The 26,258-nt window shown below is 48.6% G+C and overlaps 1 protein-coding gene across 1 annotated transcript in view; it reads left to right on the forward strand.

The window, feature by feature from the left end:
• The window catches only part of LOC122551743 (small ribosomal subunit protein mS26), a 37,838-nt gene extending 15,986 nt beyond the window's left edge, over positions 1 to 21,852 (forward strand). The window contains exons 2-4 of the mRNA XM_043694186.2: positions 9,078 to 9,224; positions 13,102 to 13,225; positions 21,303 to 21,852. Coding sequence (XP_043550121.2) covers positions 9,078 to 9,224; positions 13,102 to 13,225; positions 21,303 to 21,452 — 421 coding nt within the window. The 3' untranslated portion in view covers positions 21,453 to 21,852. The remainder of the gene's footprint in view (positions 1 to 9,077; positions 9,225 to 13,101; positions 13,226 to 21,302) is intronic.
• Positions 21,853 to 26,258: the final 4,406 nt, after the last annotated feature.

Genomic DNA, 26,258 nt, shown 5'->3' on the forward strand with positions numbered 1-26,258 from the left:
AGAGTCCCATCAGTATTTAAGGGGGGGGGGGGAAAGAGTCCCATCAGTATTTAAGAGGGGTGGGAAGAGTCCCATCAGTATTTAAGGGTGGTGGGGGGGGGGAAGAGTCCCATCAGTATTTAAGGGGGGTGGGGTGGGGGGAGGGGGGGGGGGGGAAGAGTCCCATCAGTATTTAAGGGGGGTGGGGTGGAGGGGGGGGGAAAGAGTCCCATCAGTATTTAAGGGGGGTGGGGTGGGAAGAGTCCCATCAGTATTTAAGGGGGGTGGGGGGTGGGGGGGAGAAGAGTCCCATCAGTATTTAAGGGGGGTGGGGGGGGGGGGGAGAAGAGTCCCATCAGTATTTAAGGGGGGGGGGGGAAAGAGTCCCATCAGTATTTAAGAGGGGTGGGAAGAGTCCCATCAGTATTTAAGGGTGGTGGGGGGGGGAAGAGTCCCATCAGTATTTAAGGTGGGTGGGGTGGGGGGAGGGGGGGGGGAAGAGTCCCATCAGTATTTAAGGGGGGTGGGGTGGAGGGGGGGGGGAAAGAGTCCCATCAGTATTTAAGGGGGGTGGGGTGGGAAGAGTCCCATCAGTATTTAAGGGGGGTGGGGGGGGGGGAAGAGCCCCATCAGTATTTAACGGTGGGGGGAGGAGAAGCGCCCCATCAGTATTTAAGGGGGGTGGGGGGGGGGGGGGAAGAGTCCCATCAGTATTTAAGGGGGGGGGGGGGAGAAGAGTCCCATCAGTATTTAAGGGGGGTGGGGGGGAAGAGTCCCATCAGTATTTAAGGGGGGTGGGGGGGGAAGAGTCCCATCAGTATTTAAGGGGGGTGGGGGGGAAGAGTCCCATCAGTATTTAAGGGGGGTGGGGGAAGAGCCCCATCAGTATTTAACGGTGGGGGGAGGAGAAGCGCCCCATCAGTATTTAGGGGGGGGGGGGAGAGAAGAGTCCCATCAGTATTTAAGGGGGGGGGGGGGGGGAAGAGTTCCATCAGTATTTAAGGGGGGTGGGGGGGCGGGTGGAAGAGCCCCATCAGTATTTAACGGTGGGGGGAGGAGAAGCGCCCCATCAGTATTTAAGGGGGGGGGGGAAGAGTCCTATCAGTATTTAAGGGGGGTGGGGGGGGGGGGGGAGAAAGAGTCCCATCAGTATTTAAGGGGGGGGGAAAGAGTCCCATCAGTATTTAAGGGGGGGGGTGTGGGGGAAAGAGTCCCATCAGTATTTAAGGGGGGGGGGGGGAAGAGTCCCATCAATATTTAAGGGGGGTGGGGGGAAGAGTCCCATCAGTATTTTGGGGGGGGGGGGGGGAAGAGTCCCATCTGTATTTAAGGGGGGTGGGGGGGGGGGGGAAGGGAAGAGTCCCATCAGTATTTAAGGGGGGTGGGTGGGGAGAAGAGCCCCTCAGTATTTAAGGGGGGTGGGAAGCGCCCCATCAGTATTTAAGGGGGGGGGGGGGGGAGTTGGAAGAGAGCCCCATCTGTATTAAAGGGGGGGGTGGGGAGAGAGACCCCATCTGTATTTAAGGGGGGGGGGGACCCCATCAGTATTTAAGGGGGGGGGGGGGTTGGAGGAGAGCCCCATCAGTATTTAAGGGGGGTGGGGGGGGGGGGAGAAAGAGTCCCATCAGTATTTAAGGGGGGGGGGGGGAAAGAGTCCCATCAGTATTTAAGGGGGGGGGGGGAGAAAGAGTCCCATCAGTATTTAAGGGGGGTGGGGGGTGGGGGGGAAAGAGTCCCATCAGTATTTAAGGGGGGTGGGGGGGGGGAAGATTCCCATCAATATTTAAGGGGGGTGGGGGGAAGAGTCCCATCAGTATTTTGGGGGGGAGAGTCCCATCAGTATTTAAGGGGGGTGGGGGTGGGGGGGGGGGGGGGGTGAGGGGAGTCCCATCAGTATTTAAGGGGGGTGGGAAGAGTCCCATCAGTATTTAAGGGGGGTGGGGGGGGGGGGGGGGGAAAGAGTCCCATCAGTATTTAACGGTGGGGGGAGGAGAAGCGCCCCATCAGTATTTAAGGGGGGGGGGGAAGAGTCCCATCAGTATTTAAGGGGGCTGGGGGGGGGGAAGAGTCCCATCAGTATTTAAGGGGGGTGGGGGGGGGAGAAGAGTCCCATCAGTATTTAAGGGGGGTGGGGGGGGAGAAAGAGTCCCATCAGTATTTAGGGGGGGGGGGGAGAAAGAGTCCCATCAGTATTTAAGGGGGGGGGAGAAAGAGTCCCATCAGTATTTAAGAGGGGGGGGAAAGAGTCCCATCAGTATTTAAGGGGGGTGGGGAAGAGTCCCATCAGTATTTAAGGGGGGGGGGGGGGGAAGAGCCCCATCAGTATTTAAGGGGGGTGGGGGGGGGGGGGTGAAGAGCCCCATCAGTATTTAAGGGGGGTGGGGGGGGGGTGAAGAGCCCCATCAGTATTTAAGGGGGGGGGGGGGGGGGAAGAGTCCCATCAGTATTTAAGGGGGGTGGGGGGGGGGGGGGGGGAAGAGTCCCATCAGTATTTAAGGGGGGTGGGGGGGGGAGAAGAGTCCCATCAGTATTTAGGGGGGGGGGGAGAAAGAGTCCCATCAGTATTTAAGGGGGGGGGAGAAAGAGTCCCATCAGTATTTAAGGGGGGGGGAGAAAGAGTCCCATCAGTATTTAAGAGGGGGGGGAAAGAGTCCCATCAGTATTTAAGGGGGGTGGGGGGGGGAAAGAGTCCCATCAGTATTTAAGGGGGGTGGGGGGGGGAAAGAGTCCCATCAGTATTTAAGGGGGGTGGGGAAGAGTCCCATCAGTATTTAAGGGGGGGGGGGGAAGAGCCCCATCAGTATTTAAGGGGGGTGGGGGGGGGGGGGGTGAAGAGCCCCATCAGTATTTAAGGGGGGTGGGGGGGGGGGGTGAAGAGCCCCATCAGTATTTAAGGGGGGGGGGGGGGGGAAGAGTCCCATCAGTATTTAAGGGGGGTGGGGGGGGGGGGGAAGAGCCCCATCAGTATTTAAGGGTGGTGGGGGGGGGGGGGTGAAGAGCCCCATCAGTATTTAAGGGGGGTGGGGGAAGAGTCCCATCAGTATTTAAGGGGGGTGGGGGGGGGGGTGGAAGAGCCCCATCAGTATTTAACGGTGGGGGGAGGAGAAGCGCCCCATCAGTATTTAAGGGGGGGGGGGGAAGAGTCCCATCAGTATTTAAGGGGGGTGGGGGTGGAAGAAGAGTCCCATCAGTATTTAAGGGGGGGGGGAGAAAGAGTCCCATCAGTATTTAAGGGGGGAAGAGTCCCATCAGTATTTAAGGGGGCGGGGGGGGGGGAAGAGTCCCATCAGTATTTAAGGGGGGTGGGGAAGAGCCCCATCAGTATTTGTGGGGGGGGGGGGGGGAAGAGCCCCATCAGTATTTAAGGGGGGTGGGGGGGGTGGAAGAGCCCCATCAGTATTTAACGGTGGGGGGAGGAGAAGCGCCCCATCAGTATTTAAGGGGGGGGGGGGGGGGGGGGGGGGAGAGAGAGTCCCATCAGTATTTAAGGGGGGTGGGGGGGGGGGGAGAAGAGTCCCATCAGTATTTAAGGGGGGTGGGGGGGGGGGGGAGAAGAGTCCCATCAGTATTTAAGGGGGGTGGGGGGGGGGGGAAGAGTCCCATCAGTATTTAAGGGGGGTGGGGGGAAGAGTCCCATCAGTATTTAAGGGTGGTGGGGGGGGGGGGGTGGGGGGAAGAGTCCCATCAGTATTTAAGGGGGGTGGGGGGGGGGGGGGAAGAGTCCCATCAGTATTTAAGGGGGGGGGAGAAAGAGTCCCATCAGTATTTAAGGGGGGGGGGAGAAAGAGTCCCATCAGTATTTAAGGGGGGGGGGAGAAAGAGTCCCATCAGTATTTAAGAGGGGGGGGAAAGAGTCCCATCAGTATTTAAGGGGGGGGGGGAGAAAGAGTCCCATCAGTATTTAAGGGGGGTGGGGGGGGGAAGAGTCCCATCAGTATTTAAGGGGGGTGGGGAAGAGTCCCATCAGTATTTAAGGGGGGGGGGGGGGGGAAAGAGCCCCATCAGTATTTAAGGGGGGTGGGGGGGGGGGGGGAAGATCCCCATCAGTATTTAAGGGGGGTGGGGGGGAGGGGTAGAGCCCCATCAGTATTTAAGGGTGGTGGGGGGGGGGGGGGTGGGGGGAAGAGTCCCATCAGTATTTAAGGGGGGTGGGGGGGGGGGGGGGGAAGAGTCCCATCAGTATTTAAGGGGGGGGGAGAAAGAGTCCCATCAGTATTTAAGGGGGGGGGAAAAAGAGTCCCATCAGTATTTAAGGGGGGGGGGAGAAAGAGTCCCATCAGTATTTAAGGGGGGGGGAGAAAGAGTCCCATCAGTATTTAAGGGGGGGGGGAGAAAGAGTCCCATCAGTATTTAAGAGGGGGGGGAAAGAGTCCCATCAGTATTTAAGAGGGGGGGGGAAAGAGTCCCATCAGTATTTAAGGGGGGTGGGGAAGAGTCCCATCAGTATTTAAGGGGGGGGGGGGGAAGAGCCCCATCAGTATTTAAGGGGGGTGGGGGAAGAGTCCCATCAGTATTTAAGGGGGGGGGAGAAAGAGTCCCATCAGTATTTAAGGGGGGGGGGAGAAAGAGTCCCATCAGTATTTAAGGGGGGGGGGAGAAAGAGTCCCATCAGTATTTAAGGGGGGGGGGAGAAAGAGTCCCATCAGTATTTAAGAGGGGGGGGAAAGAGTCCCATCAGTATTTAAGGGGGGTGGGGGGGGGAAGAGTCCCATCAGTATTTAAGGGGGGTGGGGAAGAGTCCCATCAGTATTTAAGGGGGGGGGGGGGGGGGGAAGAGCCCCATCAGTATTTAAGGGGGGTGGGGGGGGGGGTAGAGCCCCATCAGTATTTAAGGGGGGTGGGGGGGGGGGTTGAAGAGCCCCATCAGTATTTAAGGGGGGGGGGGGGAAGAGTCCCATCAGTATTTAAGGGGGGTGGGGGGGGGGGGGGGAAGAGCCCCATCAGTATTTAAGGGGGGTGGGGGGGGGGGGGGGAAGAGCCCCATCAGTATTTAAGGGGGGTGGGGGGGGGGGGGGAAGAGCCCCATCAGTATTTGTGGGGGGGGGGGGGGGGGGAAGAGCCCCATCAGTATTTAAGGGGGGTGGGGGGGGGTGGAAGAGCCCCATCAGTATTTAACGGTGGGGGGAGGAGAAGCGCCCCATCAGTATTTAAGGGGGGGGGGGGGGGGGAAGAGTCCCATCAGTATTTGTGGGGGGGGGGGGAGAAGAGTCCCATCAGTATTTGTGGGGGGGGGGGGGGGAAGAAGAGTCCCATCAGTATTTAAGGGGGGTGGGTGGGGGGGGGAAGAGTCCCATCAGTATTTAAGGGGGGGGGGGAAGAGTCCCATCAGTATTTAAGGGGGGGTGGGGGGAAGAGTCCCATCAGTATTTAAGGGTGGTGGGGGGGGGGGGGTGGGGGGAAGAGTCCCATCAGTATTTAAGGGGGGTGGGTGGGGTGAAGAGCCCCATCAGTATTTAACGGTGGGGGGAGGAGAAGCGCCCCATCAGTATTTAAGGGGGGGGGGGGGGAGGAGAAGAGTCCCATCAGTATTTAAGGGGGGTGGGGGGGGGGGGAAGAAGAGTCCCATCAGTATTTAAGGGGGGGGGGAGAAAGAGTCCCATCAGTATTTAAGGGGGGAAGAGTCCCATCAGTATTTAAGGGGGGGGGGGGAAGAGTCCCATCAGTATTTAAGGGGGGTGGGTGGGGGGGGGGGGAAGAGCCCCATCAGTATTTGTGGGGGGGGGGGAAGAGCCCCATCAGTATTTAAGGGGGGTGGGGGGGGGTGGAAGAGCCCCATCAGTATTTAACGGTGGGGGGAGGAGAAGCGCCCCATCAGTATTTAAGGGGGGGGGGGGGAAGAGTCCCATCAGTATTTAAGGGGGGTGGGGGGGGGGGGGGGAAGAAGAGTTCCATCAGTATTTAAGGGGGGGGGGGGAGAAAGAGTCCCATCAGTATTTAAGGGGGGGGGGGGGAAGAGTCCCATCAGTATTTAAGGGGGGTGGGTGGGGGGGGGGGGGGAAGAGCCCCATCAGTATTTAAGGGGGGTGGGGGGGGGTGGAAGAGCCCCATCAGTATTTAACGGTGGGGGGAGGAGAAGCGCCCCATCAGTATTTAAGGGGGGGGGGGGGGGGGAGAAGAGTCCCATCAGTATTTAAGGGGGGTGGGGGGGGAAGAAGAGTCCCATCAGTATTTAAGGGGGGGGGGGGGGGGGGGGGGGGTGGGGGGGGAAGAAGAGTCCCATCAGTATTTAAGGGGGGGGGGGGGGAAGAGTCCCATCAGTATTTAAGGGGGGTGGGTGGGGGGGGGGGGAAGAGCCCCATCAGTATTTGTGGGGGGGGGGGGAAGAGCCCCATCAGTATTTAAGGGGGGTGGGGGGGGGTGGAAGAGCCCCATCAGTATTTAACGGTGGGGGGAGGAGAAGCGCCCCATCAGTATTTAAGGGGGGGGGGGGGGGGGAAGAGTCCCATCAGTATTTAAGGGGGGTGGGGGGGGGGGAAGAAGAGTTCCATCGGTATTTAAGGGGGGGGGGGGAGAAAGAGTCCCATCAGTATTTAAGGGGGGAAGAGTCCCGTCAGTATTTAAGTGGGGGGGGGGGGGGGAAGAGTCCCATCAGTATTTAAGGGGGGTGGGTGGGGGGGGGGGGAAGAGCCCCATCAGTATTTAAGGGGGGTGGGGGGGGGGTGGAAGAGCCCCATCAGTATTTAACGGTGGGGGGAGGAGAAGCGCCCCATCAGTATTTAAGGGGGGGGGGAAGAGTCCCATCAGTATTTAAGGGGGGTGGGGGGGGGGGGGGAGGAGAAGAGTCCCATCAGTATTTAAGGGGGGTGGGGGGGGGGGGGGGGGGGGGGGAGAAGAGTCCCATCAGTATTTAAGGGGGGTGGGGGGGGGGGGAAGAGTCCCATCAGTATTCAAGAGGGGTGGGGGGGGGGGGGGGAAGCGCCCCATCAGTATTTAAGGGGGGGGGGGAGAAAGAGTCCCATCAGTATTTAAGGGGGGTGGGGTGGGGGGGGGGGGGAAAGAGTCCCATCAGTATTTAAGGGGGGTGGGGGGGGTGGAAGAGCCCCATCAGTATTTAACGGTGGGGGGAGGAGAAGCGCCCCATCAGTATTTAAGGGGGGGGGAAGAGTCCCATCAGTATTTAAGGGGGGTGGGGGGGGGGGGAAAGAGTCCCATCAGTATTTAAGGGGGGTGGGGGGGGGGGGGGGGGAAGCGCCCCATCAGTATTTAAGGGGGGTGGGGGGGGGGGGGGGAAAGAGTCCCATCAGTATTTAAGGGGGGGGGGGGAAGAGTCCCATCAATATTTAAGGGGGGTGGGGGAAGAGTCCCATCAGTATTTGGGGGGGGAAGAGTCCCATCAGTATTTAAGGGGGGTGTTGGGGGGGAGGGGGGAAGAGCCCCATCAGTATTTAAGGGGGGTGGGGGGGGGGTGGAAGAGCCCCATCAGTATTTAACGGTGGGGGGAGGAGAAGCGCCCCATCAGTATTTAAGGGGGGGGGGGGAAAGAGTCCCATCAGTATTTAACGGGGGTGGGGGGGAGAAGAGTCCCATCAGTATTTAAGGGGGGTGGGGGGGAAGAGTCCCATCAGTATTTAAGGGGGGTGGGGGGGAAGAGCCCCATCAGTATTTAACGTTGGGGGGAGGAGAGCCCCATCAGTATTTAAGGGGGGGGAGAGAAGAGCCCCATCAGTATTTAAGGGGGGTGGGGGGGGTGGGGGGAAGCGCCCCATCAGTATTTAAGGGGGGGGGGGGTTGGAAGAGAGCCCCATCTGTATTTAAGGGGGGGGGGGGTTGGAAGAGAGCCCCATCTGTATTTAAGGGGTGGGGGGGTGGGGAGAGAGACCCCATCAGTATTTAAGGGGGGGGGGTTGGAGAAGAGCCCCATCAGTATTAAACGGGGGGGGGAGGAGGGATAGACCCCATCAGTATTAAAAGGGGGGGGGGGGGAAGAGAGGAGGGAGAGACTCCATCAGTAATAAAAAGGGGGAGGGGGGATGGAGAGACCCCATCAGTATTAAAGGGGAGGGGGGGGGGGGAAGAGAGGAGGGAGAGACTCCATCAGTAATAAAAAGGGGGAGGGGGGATGGAGAGACCCCATCAGTATTAAAGGGGAGGGGGGGGAAAGAGAGACCCCATCACCCCATCAGTACTAAAGGTGGTGGGGGGTTTAAAGACCCTGTCAGTAATAGGCAGGGCTGGGGTGTGTGGAAGGAGACCCCGTTTCACAATAGGTGGGGGTTAGGGGGGAGACCACGTCAGTAATAGACGGGCGAGAGGTGGGGGAGACCCCATCTGTCATGGACATGGAGGATTGGGTGGTCGGGCTTGGTGGTTCCCTATCAATAATCCACAGCGATGGGTTGGAAGGGGAGAGACCCCATCAGTAAGAGATGAGGATGTGGGGTCATGGTCAATAATAGACAGGGATGGGGGTGGTGAGGTAGAGACCTTGTCAATAATAGGTGTTCGAGAGGGACGTAGATATACTTCTTAGGACTGAAAGTATCAAGGATATGGGGAGAAAGTTAAAATGTGATACTGAGTTGGATGGTCAGCTATGATTTTATTGAATGACAGAGCAGGTTTGGACACAATGGCTGATGCACGTTCCTATTTTCTGTTTCCCTAAAGCCTGATCATACTTTTCACGAAGGAAATTCAACATACTCCACAAGGGCATACAGATCATTATAAGAATATTAATCTTCTGTTTCTTGAGGACAAAAGCTGGTGATAACCCAGGGATTTTCCTTGCTCTTTGTAATATTCCGGTGGGATCTTTAACCTCCACCTATGGGTGGGTAGATAGGGCTTTGGTTTCACTTATTACTTGAAACATGAAGCCTGCATCACTGCAGCACTCCATCAGTGTTGCACTTGTCATGTCCGTATAGATGTTTTTCTCGTGTCTCTGGAATGGGGCTATATAGCCACACATTCTGACAAGAGAGTGTTACCCAGTCAGCCACCATTGATGCTGTTCGTTCCTTATGTCAGGGAACTGGAAGCTGCAAGATTGGGCTCGAGTCGCTGAGACCTGGTGGTGAGTTTTATACATCCACATCTGAAAGGTCAAGTAAGTAAAATTTGACCATATTTCTCTTTCACCCTTGGAATGGAAGGGCTGAGTTTAAGGAGGAAATGCTTCGGAAGCGTTATGAAGAGGAGGTGGGCTCATTGGCTGAGGAACGAGCACAGCTAGAAGCTGAAGAACATCGGAGGCTCATGGCTTTCAATAAACTAGAGAATGAACGACTCCAAAAAATCCGGTGAGTTAAACATCCTTTAATGCAACAACATGGAGAAAGTTAGCAACATCTGTGGAAAGAGAAACAGTTAACGTTTTGAGTCTGGTATGACTTCTTCAGCACTTGTGAGTTACAAGATTATCAGACTGCTTAGTTGTCGAACAGAGAGACCTAGGGTTTGAGGTTAATAGTTCTTTGAAAGATGCATCACAGGTAGACAGGGTGGTTAAGAAGGCATTTAGCACACTTGTCTTCGTTATTCAGCCCACTGAGTGTAGGAGTTGGAATGTCATGCTGAGGTTATACACAGCATTGGTGAAACCACTTTTGGATTACTGTGTGCAGTTCTAGTCACCCTGCTAGAGGAAAGATATTATTAAATTGGACAGGGGTCAGGAAAGATTTACCAGGATGTTTTTGGGACTGGAGGGTTTGAGTTATAGGGAGAGGCTGGATAAACGGGACTTTTTTTAATGAGTGTGGGAGGTTAAGGGCTGACCTTAGGGGTTTATTAAATCAAGACCATAGATAAATTGAATAGCAAAATAGGGTGGGGGAGTTCAAAACTTAGGGGCATATTTTTTAAGGTGAGTGGAGAAAGATTTAAAAGGAACCTGAAGGACAACTTTATTACTCAGTGAGTGGTTCATATGTGGAATAAATTGCCTGAGAAAGTGGTAGATGCAGGTACAGTTAGAACATTTAAAAGGCATTTATACAGGTCCCACGAATAGGAAAGGTTTAGAGGGATGTTGGCAAACTCAGACAAATAGGATAAGTTTAGTTTAGGAAACTTGGCGTGGACGAGTTGGATTGAAGTATCTGTATGATTCTATCTATGACTCTGACTTCCAGTATTGAACAAGCAGAATTTTCCTCCTGTTAAATATTGAGAAGACTGAAACTTTTTTTTTCTCCTCATTTCCAATCTCTTTTCCTTAACTACAGACCCATCCCTCATCTTGGTGGCAGTCTGAGATGAAGCCAGTCTGTTCGCAGTCTTGGTGTCACATTTGTTCTTGATGTGAATTTCCAAGTTCTTGCTTTTGCCATTTTGAATACTGTCTAGTTCCACCTCTGTAACATTACTCAACCTCACCTGTCTGCTACATTTGCTGCTGAAATTGTGCCTTACTTGCCTCTCGACTAGCCTCAACTGTTCCAACTCACTCCAAGTTCGTCTTCCACATTCCACTTCTGCGGTCATCCACAGCTGAGTTCTGAAGAAGAGTCATACGGGATTTGATTCATTAACTCTGTTTTTCTCTTCACAGATGTTGCCAGACTTGCTGAGTTTCTCTAGCATAGGGAAACAATTGAGGACAGTTCTGAAAGAGAAAATCAATCTCTACTGGAGAGGCAGGATTTGATCAGAGATGGTCAGCATAACTTTGTCAGAGGGAGATCATACCTAACAAATTGATTGATTGAATTCTTCAAGGAGGTGACCAGGTGTTTTGATGAGGCTGATGAAGTTGATGTAGCTTATGTGGATTTCAGCAAAACCTTTGTCAAGGTCCCAAATAGGACCCAGGGCACATAGGATCCAGGGTAACTTGGCAAATTGGATCCAAATTTGCTCAGTGATAAGATACAGAAGGTGATCACTATTTGTGTGAATGGATTCCAGTGTGCAGTACCATACCCCAAGGATCAGTGCTGCGTCCCTTAATGTTTATGATATTTATAAATGATGTTGATGAGAATGAGGGGGCAGTGATATATAATATTGCAGATGACACAAAGATTGGCCAGATGGTTAATAATGAGGAATAAGGTCTTAGGTTACAGGAAAATAGAGATGGACTGTTCAGTTGAGAAGATCATGACGGATGGAATTTAACCCTGATAAGTATGAAGCAATGCACTTTGGAAGAAGGACTAAGACAAGGGGGTATTCAATGAATGGCAGGACACTAGGAAGCTTAGGGGAACAGAGAGATCTTGGGGAGCTTGTCCACAGATCCCAGAAGGTGGAAGAACAGGTTAATAAGGCAGTTAAGAAAGCATACAGGACACTTACCTTAATCGATTGTGGCATTGATTATAAGAGCAGGGAAGTCATGTTGGAGCTTGACAAAACTTTGGAGTAATGTGTACAATTCTGGTCACCACACTCCAGGAATGATGTGGTTGCACTGGAGGAAGTGCAGAGGAGATTTACCAGGATGTTGTCTGGATTGGAGCATTTCAGTTCCTCAGGGGGACAGGATAAGCTTGGGTTGTTTTCTTTAAAACAGAGAAGGCTGAGAGGAGATCTGATAGAGGTCTGTAAGATTGAGGCATGGACAGGGTGGGTAGGAAGGAGTTGTTCCCCTTAGTTGAAAGATCAGTAACAAGGGGATACAAGTGAAAGGCAGGTGGTTTAAAGGGGATTTGAGGACAAACATTTTTACCCAGAGGATGCTGAGGGTGTGGAAAGCACTATCCGGGACAGGTGGTTGAGGTGCAAGACTTCACAGTCTTTAAAAAGTCAGAGTATTCAAGAGTATTGACCCAATGCTGGAAAGTGGGACTAATGTAAATAGGTTGATGCAGACTCGGTGAGTTTCTTCTGCGCTGTATGACTTTTGTTTTCTGATCTCCAGTGCTTTATCATTATCAAAAACTCTGTGGCCTGTGTCTTAACTCACAACATGTTTCATTTCCCCGTCATCCTTGTGCAATTTTACCTTGGTCAAGCAATGTCTTGATTTTGAAGTTCCCATCCTTGTTTTTGTACCCCTCACAATCTCTCTCACTTTTCAGACACCTTATCCTCCATCATACCTGCAGTTCTGGACTCCGCACATTCCCAGCTTTAATTACTCCACTGTTGGGTGCCTGTGTCTTTAGTCACCTATGTCCCAAGCTCTCTGCCTCTCTGTTGTTATTCTCCTTTAAGACCATTCTGAATATCTACCTCTTTGAGCAAGCATTTGGCCCTCATATCACCTTGTCAGCTCAATATCAGACTGTTTTATAATGCTCTCCTGAAAGGCTTGGAACATTTCTTCATGTTAAAACAACTAGATAAATATAATTTGTTGTTGAGCCTTGAAGTTCACTGACCAGTATTTAATCACAGCCTCATTATTCCTGGGAATTCACAGCAGAGAAATGGGCTATTCAGTCCAACCGATCTGTCAACATGATGTTCCATTCAAATCTCCTCCCACTATTCATCATCTCATCCTATCAGTATGACCATTCTTTCCATCTTATGATTACCGAGCTCCCTTTTAATTCATGACTACTGCTCCATGGTGTCACAGTGGCTCAGTGGTTAGCACTGCTGCCTCACAGTGCCAGGGACCCAGGTTTGATTCCAGCCTTTGGCGATTGCCTGTGTGGAGTTTGCACATTCTCCCCGTGTCTGCATGGGTTTCCTCCCACAGTCCAAAGATGTGCAGGCCATGTGGATTAGCCATGGGAAATGTAGGGATAAAGTAGGGGGTGGGATGCTCTTTCAGAGGGTCAGTGTGAACTTGTTGGGTCAAATGGCCTGCTTCCACAGTGTAGGGATTGTGTTAGGGCCGAACATTGAGGACCGAAGGGCCTGTTATGCATGAATTGTTGTATGCTAGCATGTTCAATATTCTCCCTGATCTCTGGGTAAAGAGGTTTCTCCTGAATTCCTGATTTGATTTCTTTGTGACTGTTTTAGGCTGGTCTGTTATTGTGCTGCCTCCCACAAATGGAAAATCATTCATGATTTTAAAAACCTCTAAGGTTGTTAATGGAGGAGTGTGAAATCACAGTGCTTCGAGTTACCTCAGGGTAGTGAAAGGGCTTGGTATTAAAAGCACTTTCTTTATTTGTTTCAATTTAAAACTGAGAGAAAGGGCAAATCAATGAGGCAAAGTAACACCTAAATATATTTAAATAATTGCCTTTGTATTTTGTCTTTGTGTGACAGTGAGGAGCGACTCCAAAGAGAGGCAGAAGAGGAGCAGGAGCAGAAACTCCAGGCAGCCATCAGCAGAGAAAAGAAAAAGATTGAATTCCTGAAGGAGAAGGAACAGGAAGTGCTACAGCTTCAGGTAAACAGCGAGCGTGGGTGTGACAAACAGCTTTATTGTCACAACTCCAGTCTGTTACACATGTAGTGTAATCCTCCCACTGTCCCCATCAACAGTCCCAGGACAGGGACAGCACTGCAATAGGTACAGAGTAAAAGCTCCCTCTATGCTGTCCCCATCAGATATGCCCAGAACAGGGACAACATGGGGTTAGATGCAGACTAAAACTCTTTCTGCACTGTCACTTCAACCACTCCCCAGATAAGGACAGCACTGGGTTAGATACAGAATACAGCTCTCTCTACACTGGACCATCAGACACTCCCAGGAAAGGGACAGCAGCAGATTAGGTACAGCGTAAGGCTCTCTCTACACTGCCCCCATCAAACATTCTCTGGATGGATACAGCACAGGGTTAGCTATAAAGTAAAGCTCTCTCTACACTGTCCCAATCAAACGCTTCTGGAACAGGTATAGTGTGAGATTAGAGAGAGTAAAGCCCCCTTTACACTTGTATCAAACATTGATAAGGTGGGTAAAACGTGTTAGATACACAGCAAAACATCCACTATGTTGTTCTATCACACTATGTTCAGCCAAGGGGAATTGAGAAGTAAGCATTCTATCTATTTGGTCACTGCACTTTCCATTGCCTAACCTTGATTCAGTTGCAAATTCTGACAGTTTATTTTCACAGAGTTCTCTCATACTTTTTCAAGTTCAGGGGAAGCTGCGAGACAGAAAGAAAATCTTTTTATCTGCACAAACTCTTGGATTTAAACTGTGCTGCCAAATAGATTGTACCAAAGAAATATATCTCTCATTTACCACTGAAAGTGTACTTGTATTAATTAATCATTGATGGAGTTATGTTATAATCGATAATCATTAAAGATATTTCAAAATTTCACTTCAAGTTTCTCCATAGACAGCTGGTTTGTCAATTAGACCAGTCGCGTGAAAGCTCTATGCTGCTTTATGACTCTGTTTTCCAGTGTTATGGTCATAACAACTTGCGTCATATTATCCCCTCAACATAGGAAAGCATCACGAGGAACCTTTTCAGGAACATAATCAGATAAACAATGACATTGCTTTAAAAACAGAGATGTAAGAACAAGGCACTTAATGCCTGGTCAAATATGGAGATGGGAAGAGAGGTTCAGGGAAATAATTCCAGAGCTTGTGTCCCAAGAGATAAAGATATGGAGCAAAGGAGGTGGGGATAGCACAAGAGTTGGAGTTGTTCAGACATGGAGCCTGTGGAGGATGGTTATGGTTCCAGAAGAGCTGCTACAGATACTTTAAATGTGGCGTACTGCTTGAGATCTTAACTAAAAACAGAAGACACTGGAAGTACTCAGGAAATCTGTAGAGAAACCGAGTTGTCCATGACCTTACATCAAAACTCCATGGATGCTGCAATGAGATAGTCATAGAGCTGTACAGCACAGAAACAGACCTTTTGGTCAAACTCGTCCATATTGACTAGATATCTTAAATTAATCTTGTTCCATTTGCCAGCGTTTGGCCCATATTCCTCTCAACCCTTCCTATTACTGAACCCATTCAGGTGCCTTTTAAATGTTATAATTGTACCAGCCTCACCACCTCCTTCAGCAGCTCATTCCATACAGGGAGGCAATGGCCTAATGGTATTTTTGCTGGACTGTTAATCCAGCGATCCAGATAACCTTCTGGGGACACGGGTTCAAATCCTGCCATGGCAGATGGTGGAATTTGAATTCAATAAATATCTGGAATTAAGAATCTAACGATGACCATGAATCCATTTTTGAGTATCAGAAAGATGCCCATCTAGTTTACTAATGTCCTTTAAGGGAAGGGAATTGCCATTGTTACCTAGCCTGGCCTACATATGACTTCATATCCACAGCAATATAGTTGAATCTTGGCAGTTAGGGATGGGCAATAAATGCTGCCTAGTCAGCAACGTCCTCATCCCATAAATTAATAAAGATAAAAGAAGCACCACCTTCTGCATGATAAAGTTGTCCCTTAAGACCCTTAACTCTTGCCCCCTCACCTTAAATCTACACTGTCTAGTTCTGGACTCCCCTACTCTGGGGAGAGGCTTTGACTATTCATTCATGCTACTCCTGATTTTATAAACCTCTATAACCTCTGATGCTCAAGAGAATGTAGCCCCAATCTATTCAGCTTCTCCCTGTCGCTCAAACCCTCCAACCCCATCATCATCCTTGTAAATCTTTTCTGAACCCTATCATGTTTCACGTCGTCTTTTCTACAGCTAAATGATCAGATTATGCGTTCAGTAATGTTGCTCATTGGGGTGAGCTGATTTGCTATTTTCTTCAACGCGACAATTCCTGGTCTAGATTTTACCGAATGACAAGTTAGCTTGATCCAGATTTCTGTACAGTACCAATGCACAGAGACACTGAGTCAACATTTCAGTGACCTTACATCAGAACTGCCCAGATGCTGACTGACCTGCTGAGCATTTTTTGCTTTTGCTACAGAAAATTTTGTTCCCTGATTACTTATTTCCACCGAGTACAGAGAGGTAGGCAAGGGGAATGGGAAGAAAGCAGGAATGTAGCTTTTGAGATAGAAGATCACCCATCAGTTGAAGGGCCGAATGGTTTACTCCGGTTCCTAGTGTGTATGTTTCAGCTGGGAAGAGGGGGAGAGTGTGAAGCCATGTGCACTCTGACACCTACCAATGATCAGTCCTTCTGCTATGGTTAGGCAGTCTTGGATTTGGGAAATCTGCTTTAAAGCTGGCCATTCCAGCCAAAATTTCCACTGTCTGTCTTCAAGGAAGTGTGCAGTCCCAAAACCTCATGCAATTGGCAATCTTTGTGCCAAAAGCTGGATCAAACTTCACTAATTTGTGACCTAAGGGCGACACATTGGCACAGTGGTTAGCACTGCTACCTCACAGCGCCAGAGACCCGGGTTCAATTCCCACCTCAGGTATTGTCTGTGTGGGTTTTCTCCGGGTGCTCTGGTTTCCTCCCACAGTCCAAAAAATGTGCAGGTCAGGTGAATTGGCTGTGCTAAATTGCCTGTAGTGTTAGGTGAAGGGTTAAATGTGGGGGAATGGTTCCGGGGGTTGCTTTTCGGCGGGTCGGTGAGGACTTGTTGGGCCGAAGGGCCTGTTTCCACACTAAGTAATCTAATCTAATCTGTAAGCCTTCGAGGAAAGCCATACTGGTCAGTTCTCTGGCACTGAGCCTGACACTGTTGCCCAGAAGGGAAGGGGGCAGAATAGAAAAGTACTCGTGGTAGGAGACTCGATTGTTAGGAGAATTGACAGGAGATTGACAGGATCGGGACTCCCGGAAGGTATGTTGCCTCCCTGGTGTAAGGGTCCGGGACGTCTCCGATCGGGTGTATAAGATTCTGAAAGGGGAGGGCGAACAGCCAGAAATCGTGTTACATATTGGCACCAATGATATAGCCAGGAAAAGGATTGAGGATATAAAAAGTGATTTCAGGGAGTTAGGGTGGAAGCTGCAGAGCAGGGCGAACAGAGTAATGTTCTTGGGTTTGCTACCGGTGCCACAAGATAGCGAGGCAAGGAAGAGGGAGCGGGTGCAGCTTAACACATGGCTGCACTGTTGGTGTAGGAGGGAGATATGTAGATAATTGGGATGCCTTCTGGGGAAGGTGGGACCTGTACAAGAAGGACGGGTTGCACCTGAAGTGGAAGGGGACCAATGTCCTGGGTGGAAAGTTTGCTCGAGTGGTTCAGGAGAGTTTAAACTAGTATGGCAGGGGGGTGGGAACCTGAGCTGTATACCGGAGGTGAGAGTTGATGGAGATGAGGCAATAGCAAGAGGTGGCGCAGCCAGTGGGAAGGAATTTCCTGGGAAAGAACCAAGGGATTAGTTAAAGTGTGTTTGTTTTAATGCAAGGAGTATCAGGAATAAAAGTGACGAACTTAGAGCATGGATCAGTACCTGGTGCTATGATGTTGTGGCCATAACAGAGACGTGGGTTTCTCAGGGGCAGGAATGGTTGCTGGATGTTCCAGGGTTTAGAACATTTAAAAAGAATAGGATGGGGGGGAAAAAGAGGAGGGGGTGTAGCACTGCTAATCAGAGAGGGTATCACAGCTACAGCAGTTACCATTGTCGAGGAGGCTCTGCCTACTGAGTCAGTATGGGTGGAAATTAGGAACAGTAAGGGAGGGGTCATCTCATTAGGGGTTTACTTCAGGCCCCCCAATAGCAGCAGGGAGATTGAAGAAAGCATAGATCGGCAGATTTTGGAAAAGTGTGAATGTAGTCGGGTTGTTGTAACGGGAGACTTTAACTTTCCCAATATTGATTGGAACTTCCTTCAAGCAGATGGTTTGGAAGGACTTGTTTTTGTAAGGTGTGTTCAGGAGGGTTTCCTAACTCAGTACGTGGAGAGGCCATTTTGGATTTGGTGCTCGGCAATGAGCCAGGACAGGTGTCAGATCTTGCAGTGGGAGAGCATTTTGGTGATAGTGGCCACAACTGCCTCACATTCTACATAGCTATGGAGAAGGAGCGAAGCAGGCACAATGGGAGGATATTTAATTGGGGAAAAAGAAACTATGATGCTATCAGACGTGAGTTGGGAAGCGTTGACTGGGAGCAATTGCTCCATGGAAAGGGCACTATAGACATGTGGAGACTGTTTAAGGAGCAGTTGTTGAGAGTGATGCATAAATGTGTTCCTCTGAGACAGGCAAGAAAGGACCTTGGATGACGAGAGCAGAGGAGCTTCTCGTCAAAAGAAAGAAGGCAGCTTATGTAAGGAGGAGGAAGCAAGGGTCTTACTCAGCTCAAGAGGATTACAGGCAGTCGAGGAAAGAGCTCAAAAATGGTCTGAGGAGAGCAAGGAGGGGGCACGAAAAAGGCTTGGAAGGAAGGATTAGGGAGAATCCAAAGGCATTTTACACGTATGTGAGGAATAAGAGAATGATCAAAGAAAGAGTAGGGCTGATCAGGGATAGCATAGGGAACTTGTGTATAGAGTCCAAGGAGATAAGGGAAGCCCTAAATGAGTTTTTTGCTTCTGTCTTTACTAAAGAAAAGGACCTTGTAGTGAATGAACCCATTGAGGAGCAGATAAGCATGCTGGAACAGATAGAGATTGAAGAAGCTGATGTGCTGTAAATTTTAACAAATTTTAAGATTGATAAGTCGCCAGGGCCAGACCAGATTTGTCCTCGGCTGCTTTGGGAAGCGAGAAATGTGATTGCTTCGCCGCTTGTGAAGATCTTTGCATCCTCGCTCTCCACTGAAGTCGTACCTGAGGATTGGAGGGAGGCAAATGTAATTCCTCTTTTCAAGAAAGGAAATAGGGAAATCCCCGGCAATAACAGACCAGTCAGTCTCACGTCTGTCATCTGCAAGGTGTTAGAAAGGATTCTGAGGGATAGGATTTATGACCATCTGGAAGAGCATGGCTTGATTAAATGCAGTCAGCACGGCTTTGTGAGGGGCAGGTCATGCATCACATATCTTATCGAGTTCTTTGAGGATGTTACTAGGCAAGTTGATGAGGGTCGAACGATGGATGTGGTGTATATGGACTTCAGCAAGGCATTTGATAAGGTTCCCCATGGTATGCTCGTTCAGAATGTTAGGAGGACTGAGATACAGGGAAATTTAGCTGTCTGGATACAGAATTGGCTGGTCGACAGAAGATAGCGAGTGGTCGTGGAAGGAAAGTATTCTGCCTGGAAGTTAGTGGTGAGTGGTGTTCCACAGGGCTCTGTTCTTGGGCCTCTGTTCTTTGTAATTTTTAATAATGACTTGGATGAGGAGATTGAAGGATGGGTTAGCAAGTTTGCACCCGACACAAAGGTTGGAGGTGTCGTTGACGGTATAGAGGACTGTTGTAGCCTGCAGCGTGATACTGACAGGGTGCATAGATGGGCTGAGAGGTGGCAGATGGAGTTCAACCTGGATAAATGCGAAGTGATGCATTTTGGAAGATCGAACTTGAAAGTTGAGTACAGGATCCTTGGCAGTGTGGAGGAACAGAGGGATCTTGGTGTGCAGGTACATAGATCCCTTAAAATTGACACCCAAGTAGACAGGGTTGTTAAGAAAGCATATAGTGTTTTAGCTTTCATTAACAGGGGGATCGAGTTTAAGAGCTGTGAGATCTTGTTACAGCTCTATAAAACTTTGGTTAGACCGCACTTGGAATATTGTGTCCAGTTCTGGTCGCCCTATTATAGGAAAGATGTGATTGCTTTGGAGAGGGTTCAGAGGAGGGTTATCAGGATGCTGCCTGGAATGGAGGGCTTATCTTACGAATGGAGGTTGACTGAGCTCGGACGTTTTTCATTGGAAAAAAGAAGGAAGAGAGGGGACCTAATTGATAATGAGAAGATAATGAGAAGCATAGATAGAGTTTATAGCCAGAGACTTTTTCCCAGGGCAGAAATTGTTAACACGAGGGGTCATAGTTTTAAGTTGTTTGACGGAAAGTATAGAGGGGATGTCACAGGCGGGTCCTTTACACAGAGAGTTTTGAGGGCATGGAATGCGTTGCCAGCAGTAGTTGTGGAAGCGAGGTCATTGGGGAGATTTAAGAGACTGCTGGACATGCATATAGTAAAAGAAATTTGAGGGTTCGTACATTAGGTTTACCTTACATGAGGATCAATGGTCGTCACAACATCGTGAGCTGAAGGGCCTGTTCTGTGCTGTACTGTTCTATGTTCTAACAGGACCTAAGTTTATGACCGAATAGGACGAACGTTATAATGTATATGGAAGGCAGTTAGAAACATTCTAGCACAAACTTCAAAACAAGGTGTCAATCTATCATCAGCACTATCCATTACTGAAACCAAATTCCAAGAAATATATCTCTTAAACTTTTTAAATCTTTACTTAACACGCCTAGACAAGGTCGATACATGGAGAATGTTCCCGATGGTGGGTGCATCCAGAACCAGGGGTCACAGTCTGAAAATTCAGGGTAGACCATTTAGGATAGAGATGAGACATTTCTTCACCCAAATGGTGGTGAGCCTGTGGAATTCATTACCACAAGAAGTAGTTGATGTCAGAACATTGAATGTATTCAAGAGGCAACTAGATTTAGCATTTGGGGCTAATGGGGTCAACGGTTATAGGGAGAAAGCAGGATTAGGCTATTGAGTTGGACAAGCAACCACGATCATGATGAATGGTGGAGCAGACTCAAAGGGCAGAATGGCGGCCTCCTGTTCCTATCTTCTATGTATCTATATAACTGACATTTTCCAGTTACTCTCCCTCGGCTGAGGCTGATTTTACCTGTTCATTTCCAAGACCGCTGCCATGAACCTTTCACAGTTCTGATGTCCTGAACATTCTCACTTCTGACAACCAAAAGGTTTCCATGCACGTTCTCCTGGCTTGGAATATCCAGAGATTGAAAACCACTTCAGTTGAGATAACCTATTTCTTGTTCTTTCGTGAGATGAGTGTGGCTGGCTGAGCAACCCATCCCTCATTGAACTTGCGAAAGTGACGGTGAGCTGCCTTCTTGAAGTGCTGCAGTCCATAATCTTCATCTGTATTGAACTGACAAACCTGCTTCCTCGAAGAGAAAGACTCTCCTCATTTAAACAGAAGTCTTGAGTCCTTCTAACCTGAAGTCAAAAATTAGATAACTGCCTTAATGTGTTTATTCTATCTGTTATAAACTCAACACTATAAATATTTTATCCATTAACATTATAGGACTGGCTAGAATCCACTGCTCTCTATTTTGAATCTAAATCCCAAAAATGGTGATAATATATGCAGTTTGCAAATTGTCTGCCACAGGGAGTCATAGAAATATACAGCACGGAAATAGACCCTTCGATCCATGCCGACCAGCTATCCTAAACTAGTCGTGTATGCCAGCATTTGGCCCATATCCTTCTAAACCCTTAGTATTCATATACCCACCTAGCTGTCTGTTAATGTTCTGCATTCTGACAGTTTTTCAAGTGTCCAACTATCTAAAACATCCAAAGATTGCAGATATTTTTAATCAACTTGTTCAGACATATTATGGCTCACTTCAGATATTTGGAAGTTGGCAAGATTATCATTATCTCACCTTCTGTCTTTCTGTCTCACAGGAGGAGGTGAAGAATTTCATCACGCTGGAAAATTTGGATCAACGGATAGCAGAAGCTCTGGACAATCCAAAAAATTACAACTTTGCCATTGACACGGAGGGCCGGATCATAAGGAGCCCCGTGAAGCAGCAGACCACACAGCACAGCTGAGCAGACACCTCATCTGAACCCTGCACTGTTCTGCCAAGCTCACTTCTCTGAAGCGGCTGGTACTGGGGCGTCATTCACATGAAATTAGGAGGGAAGGTGTGAATGCCTTCAAACAGTAACAAACTGTACAATAGGTTGATCAACTTAGCTTGGTTGAGGGATATCCTGATCCAGTAATCCAGCAAAATGTTGCATCTTCAAAGATGTATCCCAATTGGACATGTCTATTTTGTACTGTCCAAAAGAGCTGTTTTCAGGATGTATAGGACTAGTTTTTTTTTCAGACTTTAAAGTCAATCAATTCACTTATAAACTCCCCTGATTATTCTCTGCAACAGTGAATCTACTTTCATAATGCTGGAGCTGAATTGCACCAATAAATACAACTCAGTTTGTGGTCTGGGCGTGCCTTGTATCAATAAATACAACAGCAGGTGTTTATGTTACCATACTTGTAACATAATAAGGAAAGAAGGCACATTTAATCTGGGTATGCATTAAATATAATTGAAAAAGACTTCACTTTTGATGGTGTGCATTGGCCTTAAAAGGCTTTGCATGTGAATATTGAATCGACTACACAGGCGATTTATAACTTATGATGGTTAGTAGTTTACATAGAAAATGTCACAGTGATTTTGATGTTGGGAATGTCACTCAGTTGTGAGTGATAACACTTCTGGGTCGAAAGATAAAAAGGGTCCTAATTTGCTATGCCATTCCAAATGGGCTTACAGAAATGTATAGCATGGAAACAGACCCTTCAGTGCAACTTGTCCATGCTGACCAGGTAACCTAACCTCATCTCTTTCCAATTACCAGCATTTGGCCCTCTTCATAAATCCATCCTGATGCCTTTTCAATGTTGCAATTGTACCAGCCTCCACCACTTCCTCTGGCAGCTCATTCCATACATACATGCACCCTCTGTGTGAAAAGGTTGCCCCTGAAGTCCCTTTTAAATATTTCCCCTCTCATCTTAAACCTATGCCCTCTATTTTAGACTCCCTTACCCTGGAAAAAAGGCTTTTGGCTTTTCACCCTATCCATGCCAGTATCACTGTTTTAGCACAGTGTCAGCTTAGTCTGTATTTTCACCTTCAGTGATGGATGGAACTGAATTTTTCATGGGTGGTCCCTCAGGATTAAGGATGACTTGTCTGTATCCCAGTTCAATGTGTTCTGAGATGGTTGATAAATCCAATGGATAATTTGCAGACTCCGACATATGTCAGAGGTGCTTGAAGGGTTAAGTAAATCGGTTGTTTGGAGGTTTGTGCACACCCTTCACTACCTCAGCTTTACTCTGCATGCTCCAGCTGTATTCTCTGCTTGTGATTGAGGCCAACCTGGAATAACCTTTCTTCTCAATTGTTGGTCACAAACCAGGACTTCTAGGAATGCCGATAGGCTGTTTGACCTCTTGGGTATGACCTGAGGACATCCTTAAAGCATTTCCATTGTCCTTCTGCACACTATCTGCCAAGAACGAGTTCTACATAGAATAGGTGCTTCAATGTCTGTGGTGGACAAATGAATGAGATGATGGAAAACAAGGGACTAACTGGAGACAGGGTTCAAATCCCATCATGATAGCTGGGGGAATTAAAATTCAAGAAAGAACTCTGGGAAAACACTTGTCTCAGTAATGGTGACCACAAAGCTATCATTAATCATTGTAAAAATCCAAATGGTTCATTAATATCTATTTAGGGAGGGAAATGTGTTGCTTTACCTGGTTTGACCTACATGTAATTCCAGAACCATAATGTGGTTGACCCTTACCTGCTCCCTTGAACTATCCTACCTGCCCATCTTCCTTCTCACCTATCCGCCCCACCCCCTCCATCGACCTATCAACATCACCCCCACCTGCATCTGCCTATCGATTTCCCAGCCACCTTTCCACTCACACTCCTATTTATCTCTCAACCCTCCCCCCCCCCCCCCCCCCCCCATATTCCTGATGAACGGCTTATACCCAAAACTTCATCTCTCCTGCTCTTCGGATGCTGCCCGACCTGTTTTTCCAGCTTTTCGACTGATCTCCAGCATCTGCAGTCCTCACTTTCTCTCATTCACTGGACCTAGGTACATTATAAATCAAATCAAAAAAGGTCTTTAAAGTATGTGAGGACCTGGAGGTCTCAGTTGGCCAGTAAGTCGTGACTTTTATCTCAGATTTGAGACCCTGGTGCTCAAATGGTTGCAGGCTGAGCTGGCAGCGTGGAGGTGATGATGATCACCTGTGTCTACCTTCCTTCGAACAGGGATTTCCAAGGTGTGGGAAATGGTCAACATTCTTACTGAGTACTTAGAATGGAGAGAGGCAAATGGTTAAGATCTTCGGCCAAGTGCTTGTGTTCAGGTACAGGCAGCAGTAAAATGGTATTGTTGCTGCACTAGTAACCCCAGACTAGTTATAGACAATACTCTGGGACCCAGATTCAGGTCCCATCAAAGAAAATCTGGAACTAAAAGTCAAATGATGACCATGAAACTTGATTGTCATAAAAAACCTATCTGGTTTGCTAATTATCTTGTGTCATCCTTACATGTGGTTCTGAAGTGGTCCAGCAAGCTACTCAAAATGATTTTTAAGAAAACTGGAAAAAAAAGAATAAAGCCAGATTACCTTGCATCAACCTAGATACAAGAAAGGACAATGGCAAACTCAGCAAAGACCCCCTCACCATCAGTTAGGGGCTAGTGCCAAAATGCGGGGAGCTGTCTCACAAACTACTGAAGCAACATCAGACAGAGTTATACTCACAGATAGTGTCCTACAAAATGAAATCACCATCCCTGGGTATGTGCTCGCCCACCATCAGGACAGATCCAGCTAAGGCGCTGGTACAATGGGGCAGAACTGACCTGACTCATGAAGTCTCGTGGCATCAGGTCAAACATGGGCAAAGAATGCTACTGATCACCTCATACCACCTTCTCTCAGCTGCTTCATCATACAGCACAGAAGCAGACCCTGCGTCCTGACTTCTCCATGCCCACCATGTTTCCTAAACTGAATAATCACATTTTCCTGCATTTGCTCCATATTCCTCTAAACCTTTCCTCTCCGTGTATCTGTCCAAAAGTATTTTAAATGTTTTAATTGTACCTACCTCTACCATCTCCTTTGGCAGCTCGTTCCATATACACAGTACCTTCTGTGTGAAAAAGTTGCCACTCTAGTCCCTTTTCCCTTCTCACCTTAAACCTATGCTTTCTAGTTTTGGACACCCTGACCATGGGGAAAAAGCTTCGCTATTCACCTTATCTATGCCCCACATGATTTGAACTGAGGCTGTAATGAGGTTAGGAGTTGAATGGCCCTGGCAGAACCCAAACTGGGCGTCACTGAGCGGGTTATTGCTGAGCAGGTGCTGCTTGATAGCACTGTTCATGATACCTTCCATCACTTTACTGATGATTGAGAGTAGACTGATGGGGTGGTAATTGGCCGGGTTGGATTTGTCCCACTTTTTGTATACAGGACAGACCTGGCCAATTTTCCACATTGTTAAGTAGATGCCAGTGTTGTTACTGTATTGGAATAGTTTGGCCAGGAGAGGGGCAAGTTCTGGAGCATAAGTCTTCAGTACTATTTCTGGAATGTTGTCCGGGCCCATAGCCTTTGCAGTATCCCATGTCTCCAACAGTTTCTTGGTATCACATGGAGTGAATTGAATTGGCTGGAGACCAGAATCCTGCCATTCCCCTGAGATTTTGTAGATGCTGATTCGCATGCTGACACATTGACTTCTGCTGCTGGAAATTGCCAGAAATCATAGTGTGCCACGAGAAAACAATCTGAGGGCCTTTTATTGGAACCTGTGGGATACTGGGGAAACCAAATTGGATCAACCATTTAGCACTTTGGGCTGAAGATTGTTGCAAATGCTTCCACCTTACCTTTTTCGCTAATGTGATACACCTACCTATTATTGAAGATTTATTTAGATTGATTTAAATTTATTTAATATTGTAATTGGTGTCCAGAAAAATGGATAATGTCGCCAAGCCCTGGCGCTGTCTTGAATTACAGAATAACTTACTGAATAAAATGATATTAAATTGATGTTATGAAACTGAAACATCTTCAAAAGTTAATCTTTCCCTTTCCGTAGACTTCAGCTCTCTGCTCTCAGACGGCGCCATCCGACATTGTCCCCGGGTTCCTTGCAATGTGCTCCTTTCCTATTTCCACCTTCACTTCCATGTTCACTGTCTCTGAGCTGGAGATGGTCACATCGCATGGGTCCTGCACCTTCTCCAACGCTGGACGTTGACTGATGGGACTTGGCTCATCTTTCGATGCTGCCACCCAAGGTGGAGCGGGGATGGAGATAAGTGGGGCCCCAGTCTCCCACAGGAGGATGTTAGGAGGAGCCCCGAGGGCAGCTTAAACAAAAAAAGATTAGCGAGCAGCAAAGACAATGATGAAGCCGTGTGTAGGCAGCAGGTCACATTACATGAGCCCATGAGTGGCAGATCCCACGCTCAGAAGCTAAGCACTGGATGGGGATATTTGTGGAGCCTCTCACTCCAGTGAGTTGTTTATTTGTCCATCACCATTTGCAACTGGATGCGGCAGGACTGAAGAGCTTAGTTAGACCTGATTTGTTGGTTGTGGAATCGCTTAGCCCTGTTTGTCACTTTCTTCTTGTTACGACATGGGACAAACCCTCCTGCTTAATTTACACCAGCAACACCAGATTTACACCAGATTTATCCCGTGCAGTAATCTGTGAAAATTCGAGGGGCCAAGAACTACTTAAAGTAAAAATTAACAACTTTATTTCTTAA

Source organism: Chiloscyllium plagiosum, unplaced genomic scaffold, assembly GCF_037043375.1.
Source record: "Chiloscyllium plagiosum isolate Xiang-an unplaced genomic scaffold, Cpla_swu_hap1 HiC_scaffold_1, whole genome shotgun sequence".
Classification (NCBI taxonomy): domain Eukaryota; kingdom Metazoa; phylum Chordata; class Chondrichthyes; order Orectolobiformes; family Hemiscylliidae; genus Chiloscyllium; species Chiloscyllium plagiosum.